The 11840-nt window shown below is 45.7% G+C and overlaps 1 protein-coding gene across 1 annotated transcript in view; it reads right to left on the reverse strand.

Annotated features, from left to right (window-relative positions):
* The window catches only part of LOC107218622 (protein patched), a 28502-nt gene extending 25923 nt beyond the window's left edge, over nucleotides 1-2579 (reverse strand). Inside the window, exon 1 of the mRNA XM_015656547.2 lies at nucleotides 1336-2579. Coding sequence (XP_015512033.2) covers nucleotides 1336-1557 — 222 coding nt within the window. The 5' untranslated portion in view covers nucleotides 1558-2579. The remainder of the gene's footprint in view (nucleotides 1-1335) is intronic.
* Between the last annotated feature and the right edge of the window lie 9261 nt (nucleotides 2580-11840).

Here is an 11840-nt window from a genome sequence, read left to right on the forward strand (position 1 = left end):
CGTACATGGTTTATGTAGTTAAACCGCGATTGCGCATCGCGTCAATATATTCAAACATGTTCATAAATCGTGCTTTTATACTTTACGTATGACGCATACTATGTAAGTACTTTCTCTTGGCCACGTTACGCGTAACCACGTGGTTGTGCTTGCGCATGGAGACATTGGTATAAGTATAGTTTACCTATAAAGGTGCGACAGTTAATCAAGTTCGTAAACTGCAAGGCGTTATTATTACACATACGCGAGGAGCATTAAATCAGGTTATAAACGGTTCGCCGTTTTCTGATGGGTTAGCATATAACGATGCCAATTGCGTCGTTGTTCGTTTGGAAGCTTGCTTTTACCCGAGCTTTTATCTCTTTGTAGATTAAACTATGATGAATATACATATGGATATGGCGGGAAAGGATATCAGGAGATTTTTTTATATCCCAATTTAATTGTCTGTATTTGTACTATCGTAATCATGGTTGGTACAGTCCAGTATGCAGAACAATTGCTTATCACGAAAATTATGATTCCATCTTTCAGCTAACGCTCTGAGCCGTGGGGGGCGCTGCTGGTTATGCAGAACCAGGAAGTCGAGAGAGCTGAAGATCGAGAGAGGAGAATGGCGAGAAAGCTGGTGCTAGAGGTCGAGGGCTGACCCTTCCCAGTTGCAATGGACTCATTTTTCGATTCTCCGTGTAGCGTCAACTATGTCGTACGGAAAGAGTCAGGCATAATCCTCGACTGTCGGACAAATACTGCTACTTATAATGTAGATATAACACAATTTCAGGAAATCGTGATATAGTTCTTCCTATATATCAGTTTGAAAGTAAATTTAGAGAATAACAAGAAGAAAAGAAGAGTAAACCAAGTGAAGGAAAAAATGTGAATGAGTCTCATATCACAAAGAAGTCTTTATGTAAAAGGCCATGAATTTTCGCTGGGTGCATACCAATCCGTGTGGTAAGGTATCACGATTTCGAAAGACCCGTAAAAGCTTTTGAAAAGGTCTGGGAAACCTCTACGCTGGTCTGCGATTGAAATTGACTTAGGTCACGGACGACGAGGTGGAGAAGGAGGAGCAGTATTATGATTCGTGCTGCCCGTTGAGTTTTCAAAGTGGAATGTACAGTTATATTCGGGCCCGTTTCAAAGTTCCGATTTCCGCTCCGCTGAATTTTTAGTGCAAACTTGAACAACAGAATCTCCTCGCACGATTGAATCAGGATTGCATGTTTGGTTTCGGAGATACTTTTGAGAGGACCATCGAGAGTAAAACTAATCAGATACCCTAGAGTTTCACGGTTCTGAAATATCAAAATTTCTTCTCCATCTTCTTACCTTCTCGAGCTGATCCAAAGCGATCGCGGCATCGGTCCAGCTGGGCCTGACGTAAAGGTCGGTTTCGTGCCTGTGTCTGGTACTTCCGGTGTACCTCGCATTCGAGGAGGGTTGGTCAAGGTCTGTTTCGCGGTCGGTTTGGGACGGCGCGGGCCCGTGTAACCGTTCAGAACCGGAAGGGTGGTCCGCTAGGATCCCCGTTGGACCGGACGGAGCGACCATGGTCTGCAACGCATCTGCCCTCTCGAAAACTCGCTCCCGGTTTATCCGCGTTTCACAGTAACCTACTTCCGGCTCTCCGGGCCCCGACTAAATGCGGGAAAAAAAATCCTCGTCATATCCGTCACCCGGATTTAATAAATGGGCGTCAAACTAACTGTCGGAGAACTACCGCAGCTTGAAGCCGCCTCCTGCCCCTACAACCCTGTCAAACACTCGCGCACAATTTTACGTGCGATCAGTCGCACCACCGAATATACATATATTCAAGTGTAAAACTGCAAACTGCTCGAATCCTCACACTGACGATCGACGCACGCACTCCGTCACGTTTGGGACCCGCGAAACTTGGTCGGTAAACACAGACTGGGCCCGGTCCCCTGCTCCTGATTTCGATGCCGTCAACCCGAGTCAGCACCGCCTCGTTTCTCGTTTCTCCCCTCTTTCGTTCCTTCCTTCCTTCCGTCCTTCCCCTTTTACGGGAGTATTTACTACGCTGGAGTTCGTCAGACGGAGGCCGGTTTGATACACGAGACGATCGGCGACGATTTCACGCCGCGCGTCTACCGCGAGGAATAGACAATTCGCGTTCCTGGTATAAGGTTGCACTCTTCGTTAAGCCTCGCGCTTTCATTCCTCATTCGTAACTCGTATAACCCCTACGGTTAGCACCTTACTCGGTTTGATCTTCTTTTTTCTGGATCGAGGACGAGGCTTCGAGAACGAATGCTGGGTGCGTATCGCGTGTAGCTTGCGCGTAACGATCTAAAACGTGTTCGTTTAATCTTTTGTTTTTCTTTTTCCTTTCCTCTTTCAACTTCTGCTCATTACTATCACGCTGATATTGGCGGTTCTGGTTTCAATTTCAAACTATCGTTCAGTCGTTGCGGCTATTGTTGTTCTACTGTCACTGCACCGATCCTCGCAGACGACTATTCGGCAAGCGCTGCGAACCAAGCCTTGTACTCCTTCTTCTCTCGCTAACTTAACCGCGACCGGCACTTCGAACGGTCCAAGTCCGTACTAACCGACTCACAGTCCCACATTTCTCTTCTGGCCCCCGAGTCGCAGTCCCTCTCTTTTCCGCTATCCCTACCTCTCTATCGCTCTCGCTCTATCACTTATTCCCCTCACCTCTCGCCCCTGCCAGCCGGCAGCCATGCCGCATCATCCCTCCCGCTCCCTTTCTCCCGGTTCCTTCCCTCTCCAACAACGCTGCATCTTTCTCGCGCTCGTCAGCAGGACCGGTACAACTATCAAAGGGCACCGTGGGTACTCGGATCATTCAGCGAGATGGACGATATAGTATTTCGATCTGTGTAAAGAGAATATTGTTTTTTTCCCGGCAATTTTCAAAAGACGTCCAGTTACTTCCGCAATTTATGCCGATGGTATAATTTACTCCGAAATAGAAAATTTCTTGATTCTGCACTTTCACATTTTTTATCATCCTGTACGTACGAAGTGGTAATTTCAAGTTAATTAATTTTAACCAGAAGACGAAATTACACACCAAGTGGCTAAAAGAATTCACGTGACTTTGGTCCATTTGCAGTCACATTGAAAATTTTGGACCAATAAGAAGTGGTATATTATACCTACATCTTCGGGTACCAAAATTGCCAGACGAGAAAAAAAAAAAAACAGAAAAAGAGGGATAAAAAGTATTCACAAGTGTTCCGCATTCACGAATGGCTAGTTACGTACCTGGGACACCAGTGACGTCAGAGTCGAGTTCAACCGAGCGTAGCCGAGATCGAATCGGGTGTTTTCCGATTGGTCCAAACTGAACGCGGCGTCACCGGTTGCCAGGCAACGCTCAGCGCTTTGAGCGCAATATGCGCTGGTCACAGTGGCGGCGGCTGGCGCTCGGTGCGCGCGGCGCGGCGGGGTGCCCGAACGTAGAGGAGAGGACGGGGTGAGGGGAAATTCGGACCACACACGCGGTACCATTTCCCCTCGAGCAAAAACATTACACACTTGCGAGCGCGCGCGCGTTCGTGCAGGGTACCAACGTACGCACGCACGCACGCACGCGCCGGATCCCAGCCTTGGACGTGTGCGTGCGCACTACCGTCGTGTCTAAGTCGAATTCGGGTGTTGCCTATGCGCCTGTGTGATACCCTATCACTTAGAGTTGAAAAACTGCACTCTATGCGTGCTCGAGTCGCACCTCTGGCTCGGTGAATCACCGTTGAAAGCATCCTCTTCCCTCGTTATGCTTATGTGGAAATTTCAGGCTATAATATCTACTCACGCTCAGTGCGCATCACCGGGTTGTCCCGATCGGTCTCGGCCACACAGAATGACACTTTTCAGGGCTTAAATTTGATTTGGTACAGAATATGCTGCGCGCAGGGTCGGATTTTTACACCAATCTTGCTTGAGTTCACTGCTCTGGCACTTTACCGTGAAATCCGTTAAAAAACACGCGTGATCTATTTTCACGCATGTCAACGTTTATCTTACTAGCTGAAAACTTTTACTCCTATATAATGGATGTTTGAGTATTTTTAAACTCTGGTCCAACAGTTTTGCTACTTCTTTTCTTAAATAATTTTACATTCGATGCATTGTTGTTGACAATTAGATTTGAAACAAAATTTCAAGGGTAATTCATACTTTTTAACCGTTTGGGGAGAACTCACGTCACAACTAAAAAATACTTAAATCTTATCGGATAATGAGAAGAACGAAATAAACGCAGACCAGATTAGGTCGAGTTCGACGTGATAACAACGTTTCTACATTTCAAAGAAATTGAATTTGATCAAAATAAAAGCGCTCGTCGTTGCGGACAATTAAATGCGGAAAAAACCCAATAGGCGTCATTCGGTACATTGGAAGATACACTAATTGGCACTATTTTTAAAACCTTTCCAGAGAAATCAACGTCAACAACTGAAAAACAGTTCAATCTTATCGCATGTTTCGAAGAATAAATATATTTTGCAAACCAGATTAAGTCCAGTTTCACGTGATTACCTTTCAAGATTTCAAAATAATTGAATTTGAAAAACAAATTAAGCGCTCTCATTTTTCCTTACACGTATCGCGTAAAATAAACTAACAATAAGTTTTACTTTCGAAACCTGATATTTGGGCAAATTCGCAATGGGCTTACGCAATAAACTGTACGATATGAAAGGACACAGAGTGCAGAAGAATCGTAGAACGAGGATGGACTCCATTATCTTCCACTTCCTATAATTAATATCTACAAATACTGATAAAATCAATTCTCATCACGGTGCAGTTCACTAATCAGTACCCAAACTTTCACCGTACGTTTTTCTGCATGTAACAAACATGGCAGATTTCAGTCGGATGTTTACTCCTCAGGAGGGACATTCCCAAGTCGATTCCACCGGCCCAGGTAGATGCTGGGGGCTGGACGCTGTCGGAGCGCGGGGGGCCTTGAATCGTGACTGAACGACCGCGAGGGGAGCCGAGGTGTTATTCACGCGTAACGAATCGCGCCGCACCGCATAGCATGAGAAATAAAAATGAATTTTCCATCGACGTAGGTGTCGCAATATGCATTGCATACCTATATACTCATACATCAACTTGTCTGTACAAACGAGAGCTCAAAGCACACGTGTGTTATTAACGATAACCTAGCCGAGGAATCGTCTGACTCAGTAGACTGGTCGGTCTCCGTGACTCCTTGGCTCAGTTCGGACGTGCCCCCGGAAGATAACCTACAACTTCATCTTGAGGGGATGTCGGAGTACCGACAAAGTAAAAAAATCGCATTTCATAACCTGAATAGTGAGATTGCATCATATTTTGGCACAACCGTATAACCTGCTCGTGTAGTAGTGGTTCAGACAGGTTTCGATAATTTAACGAAACATCATAAGTAATAGATTTCTAGCTGATTCTCATACTTGTTTCGAGGTTATGGTATACTATTCTGTAGCTAAATGCCACATTTTTTCTCTCAATTCTAACATTCCCCGAACTTATCTGAGTAACTACTTGAAGTCTCGTTATCGCTCATGAGAAGAAAATAGTTCAAGTTTGATTTTCTCTACCCGAAGGTCCAACATTCCTTTGATCTATGCTTGAGCTCCAGTTTGGATATGTAGTAGACCCTTTCTCCCATGAATTTTTCTCGATTCCGAGTCTTTGGGAAAATGAAGTCACCCCGTCATTCCTAACTTTCGGTATCGAGCTCTATAACCAGCGGTCTTGCAAGACGAGAACCGATCCCAGATGGTTCCAAATCTCTTCTCCAAGATACTCCGTTCGATTGAACCGCGACGACCTTCGACTCCTGGCAGCCCCCTTAATTACTGCGCTCACCTTGCTTGCGCGCAATTACTGATTCGGCCTGTCCGTTATTCCCCCTAATAATTCGTCTACGAGTAATGTAAGTACATGGAGCGTAACAAGTTGCCTTTTGCAGTAGCTGTCGGGGTTCGCCTGTACAACATTACACGTACCCACATCATTCGTAATTATTCCCCGGTAATAGTTTCGAGTTGTGTTCAACGTCAATGTGGTTCGACGTAGATACGGCAACGTGCTGTAGCAACACGGACGTAGGATGGCGGCTACCGCGGTGTTATAACGGCGCGCAAGAACGTCGCGGTTGAGGAGGAAGAGGTGAGGCTGCAACCGAAGAAGAAGGGCGGCGAGCCAAGCGGTGCGCGTCTTCTACATAGACCGATTCGACGTGTGCGTAGAGACGAATACCCCTAAATGGGAAGAAGACCACCCACGATCGACGGACCGACTGCGTTTCATTTCCCCCATACCCCCGTCGAGTTTCCCCTTCTTGTGTACGTGCACGTCCGTTAAGAGCGATCGCGAGATGCGCGCGTAAGCTGCGCGTTTTTATAATTTTATTACAGGCACATATGTACACATACCGACGATTCCCGATATATGCAGCGGCGTTGTGCCGTGATTCGAAAACTGCGGTTAACAACGTCTATTGTTAATCGATTTACTCGTGGTGTACGGGATCTTAGTCACGCTTTGAACACCGTCTGCTGTAACCAGTACATTACGTGGACGTAACTGCGGCGCATCATAATTACTTCCGTATTCCTTGTACCATATGTAACAATTTTAACGAAAAACCTGCTTCCGGGTTTCAGGATAAATATGAAAATATATCGAGGTGTAGCTTGTACCGTGCAAGGAAATTCATTCTGTGATCTTGTACGAGTACATCATTTTCTAGAACGACCTGTAATCGGCACAAGTCATTTTTTATGGGGTCTCGCCATAAAAATAAAATATCCTCCGACGCCCACGTATAAATTTATTCAAATTCAATAATGATAAAAATCGAAATGCATCGATACCATTATCAATACCCAAAAAGAGAAATCGAATAATGGCAAGAGAAATTCGCTCCTTTCGCTACACAGTAGAATCCCATTTATTGAACCAACTACCCACAGAACTTTCTGCGAACTTTTAGTTGGGGTTGAAAGTGTCGAGTGACTCGGGGCTGATTAAATGAGGTTCTGCTTTTCACTAATAAAAACCTGTCCTCTTTACAGGATTTCGTGAAGCAAGAACCTGAAAAATGTGCAGGAAGATGACTAGAAACGTGAGTTAAAACGACCGTAAAATTTTTTCGAAAAATTCGTCGCCCATTCTTGCGCAAAATCACATCGCGTAGCTCATTCTACTATTGTCATTGTCTGCGTAACAATTCACCGGTTTGTTGATAAACAATCCGTTGTATCCATTGGATATGCGTTATACGTACGCATGTATTAACAATATTAGATATGGTCACCATGCTACCTGACTATCGCGGGTTAGCCATACGCCTCTTAAGCACACACGCGTTCTTAACTCCTCGCCAACGCTATATATCTTGCTTTGATCTTTGCCGCGATCTATCTGCGACAGTACCGTTACCTGGCGTAGGTAGGTAGGCAGGATATAGCGGCTCGCGTTCTTGGCCTCACTCTTTCCACACTCCTGCATCTTAAATCATACATCAGCGAGTATGTGCATATACGTGTGTGTTTCTTTGTGTGTAAAACACTCACGGGAATAGAATCACGGACCCAATCCGTCTCACAGTAACTCGTAATAGCATTTAATGGAATAAATGTGTATGGTGAAATGTGAGTTGCCTTTTTTCAACGTTTTTTGACTTCAAGACGGCTCGTTTGAAGACAGTCTTTATCCCATTACGGGACTGCAATCTTCTTGAGATTAGGCAAAGTGAATGCGTCGTGGGGAGTAATCGCACCTTGATTTCAATATTTACAGAAGTTTTGAAAATCTTCACATCAAGAATGTTGTAATCTAGGACGTACGATAAATTCCGTCCTCTTTAGTCTTCCGTCATGAGAACAATGAGAACAGGAAAGACTAGATGCATCTGTCTTTATGATTTTCATGAACTCGCCTGTTAAGGCGATGTTGGATCTTTAAGTTGAAATCGCTTCAAACGTTCGGGAATGGTAAGCTAGATTATCATCGCGTTTGCGCGGTCGCAAATAAGAGTTCATATCGATGAAAAAATTGCAAAAAACGCAATCCAGCTGAACAGTAGCGTGCCCTAGCCTTATAGCGATTGAAAATCAGCTGCGAGTGTTATTATAACATAGTGACGAACATTTTTCAGCAATCATACTGTCGACACAATTGCAAACTCATATAATATCCCGAAGCTTAAAACGATTTCGTTACTCAATGAATATCATTCACTATTTTGCATTGAGCGACCATCGAGCCGCAATAATTGATACTCATTGTGTATCATAATCTATACCGTATTTCCCAGGGTCCATATTAGTTGACATCGCTTAAGTTTCGTTCGGCACGTAAGCGAAAAATTGTCGAACGAAAGCACCGTCACTAGATTATAATCGAATGACGTGGGCAGTGCGGATATCGCGGTTTTATCTAATTTCCATGCATCGTGAATCGGAGAGTCGAAAGAGGCGGATAGGCAGGCAGCGGACGCTCAATAGCCGTTCTCTGTGAATATACGTGTGTGATTTTATGACACACGTGAACGAGCTCATACGTTAGGACCCGGTGTATGTATACCGTGAACGATCCGGAGACAGCGTTTTAGACTCGCGTTGGGTGGTCTTGGGCACGCGGTGGGTGGTCTCTCACTCGCACCACATTAGCCCTGGCCGCGGTTCCAGGAGGCGACACCCACCTCCGCCAGCACCTATATCGCGTTAAACGGGCTCTTCTCGTAATAATAGTAATAACCACGATCCATCCGGCGGTAATGCGTATGTGGATCCACGATTACGCGTGCCTTCGTACTCCGGACGCGTACCGGTAACTCCACCCTTCATATGCGCCTCGACGCTCCTCCATGTCGACGAATTATGCGGAGAGATTGACGCAGCTTTTCGCGTTCTAATCGAACACCGCCAGCGGCAGCTCAATCAACTTTCAAAGCAACTGTCATTTTCAAATTGTAGAAAACACGATTCTGCATCTATGGATAAATTATGTGGAATCGTACAGGATACCAGAGAAAATGCTTGATCCATCTGAACTCGGATCGTTTGTCATATAGTGGTGAAAAAGTGTGCGAAGTTTTAATAGAATTTTATTTGAAAATTGACGGTGTTTTAAGTTTGAAAAAGTGGATCGGTTTCGAAACCTTGAACTGCTGTCAAACTTTGGGGCAAAGATTTTTCGCTTCTAGAAAAATGAACTCCCTGCTTTCTTGGAGAACTCCGAATGGTTGAGCGCCTGAAAGCTGCAACCAACTCCACGTTTACACTGGCAAAAGTGAAAGGTTGCCGCCTCCGCGGCGCCGCGTTAATCTTACATCTTATCGAACACCTATCGTGAAGTTCAAAATGCTTTAAGCCTTGCAAGGATTCATCAGAATTCCGGTATCGAACTTGTGGCGTTTAATTTTTTGATAACCATAATATCACTCGCTTTCGTTCAACGGTGCAAAACGTGCAATATCGATACAGAAACTTGCATTATTGTTGAATACAAAATTGGCGATCTTCCTCCTCTTGATACACGAATGATTCTTTCAATCTTTGGCGCGACTAATAGTATAATAAACTTTTGACCGTGCGAAAATAATTTTGTGTCCAACCTGCCCCGAAAGTATGCCTTTTCGTGCATGTAAAGTGTGCGCAAAGTGGCTTTTTTGCCGACCGGTGACAAATGAGCGGGCGCAAAATTCTGGCGGGCACAAAATAAAGCGATGTACCGCTTCTCTGGTGCACTCAAAGGCAAACTTTCGGTACAAGTTGTGGAAAAAATTATCGTGTGCACCATGGGCGGAAAGCGATATACGCTCGTGCGAGTTTCAATCGCTCACTTTCCGCCCTAGATACACAATGTACTAATTGCACAATGCTCCATGTCATGGCCGTGTCAGATCATTCGCGCAAGTAGGTCGATCTTGTATCAGGGCTTGACGGGATTGCGAGCCCAGAGACTTGCCGCTCGCGTTCGGAGGCGGCGGATACCGGACCCGTAGGCTGGCACGACGACTGCCAACTTCCGTGGCGACTGGCGGCTGGCGCCTTCTTGGGTGGTCCTCGGCTCGCCTCTGAGCCTGCGGCGCGGTTCGTTCGATCCGGGCGACGGACGCTCATCAAGAGCGTGTCGATCCCGGTACGACGCTCCGTATGCGCAGGTATGTTCCATGGCATTGTGCCGCGTGCTGTACATGCGGTCTCTTACGATTAGTTGCGGGGCGCGTAGGTAGCCGAAGCACATTCTACGACCCGGGTAAACACGCCGCCCGCTACCGCACTTCGACTCTTCTTTCTACCCACTGATATCACGACCGGATTGTAACACCAGAGAAAGACTGCAGCGGAAGGAAAACGTTTATATCCCGTATTGTTGCGAGTCTTCGATCGTCTGTGCAATGCGTAAGATTTATGAATATTGTTATTGTTTCTGTTTTGTTATTCAACCATGCAAATATGGCTCTTTTTACTATTCACATGTTTCACTTTACCATTCTGCCTAGTCGAGTTCACTACCTTCTGTAGTGGATGTCGCGTGCTTTGATTGCACGAAGAGATTGTTGCCATTGACATAGTTGATCCAATTATGTGAGACATTTCTCACTATAACGTGTCATTGAATTTATAGTTCAGAGAGAAACAAGTTCGTCGTTGGCTTGCTTATTACCATTTTCTTTCGAAAAATTATAAGCAAATTCAACAGAGGGAACGTCACGGAGGAACGGTAACTTGGGTGTCAATTAGTTACAAAGAATATTCCCCTCAATTAGCTCAATGAGGTCAAACAATGAGATTGAAGAGGCAATTTAGTGTTTTCCGACGTGTTTTCGGGAACTCAGAGGCCTGTGACTTTCACTCAGCTTTTGGCGATTCGGACAGACTTGTATCGACAGCCTTAAACTATTATACGCGGTGACCTGGAGTCGAGGAATCTACGCGTAACATGATCAAGCGCTCCGCTAATACTCGGTTCGAAAGGTAGTAAAATAAGAAATTTACACACTGGGTTCCATCCGTCGACTTCGAAGAATAAAATTGGTCACAGCATGGTTTTCAAAGCGTTTATAAAGTAATGTTTCAGGCTTACACGTACAGCTTCCGTGCTTTCATTCCGGCATTCTGTCCGACGTAACTTGAGAGGTAGGAAAAAAAAAAAAAGGAAACCAAAATGTCGACACCTCGCACCCTCCGCACTATACCGGCCTGAACTCCTATCAAAGAACACCGCATTAACTACCGCGTAAAAGACCTTCCTTTAATTTACCACCAGTATAATTATCCAAACAAATATTTCGACACCTGTAATTCACCCCCCCTCCCCCGGAACCCTTTTGCGGGGGCAGACCAGGTGCCGCTGTTCAACGGAACTACAATGAACTCCCTCTTATACCCTGTCTATGTCCACAGGCTAAAATACGATATATACACGGTTTACTACGAACTATGTATGGTGCATTCGTGTACGGACGTACCCGTCCGTCGGCGTGTGCGTCGACGTATACAATCGCGGGTGTCGGAGGCGAGCGTGGGTGGTCCTCGGACCGATTTGCCTTCTGCTAAATATCGCCTTTGCGCCATCGACGTGGGTGGTCCTCGCCTGTAGGACTCGGTCCTTGTCAGTCCCTGGCACAGCGACGCGTCGTCTTCGTCGGTGATCCCGGCGAACTACACCGTATAAAGAGTTACGTATATACCGAGTTCCGACCCGACACGCCGCGATGCGTGTGGTCCATTCCGCTTCGCTCTGTTCGACGCGGCTCTCGACTCTCCGCTCGTCTCGCTGCGGTTGCTCCATGGGGCCAACTTTTCAAACGACAAGCTTTTATCTCG

Source organism: Neodiprion lecontei, chromosome 1, assembly GCF_021901455.1.
Source record: "Neodiprion lecontei isolate iyNeoLeco1 chromosome 1, iyNeoLeco1.1, whole genome shotgun sequence".
Lineage (NCBI taxonomy): Eukaryota > Metazoa > Arthropoda > Insecta > Hymenoptera > Diprionidae > Neodiprion > Neodiprion lecontei.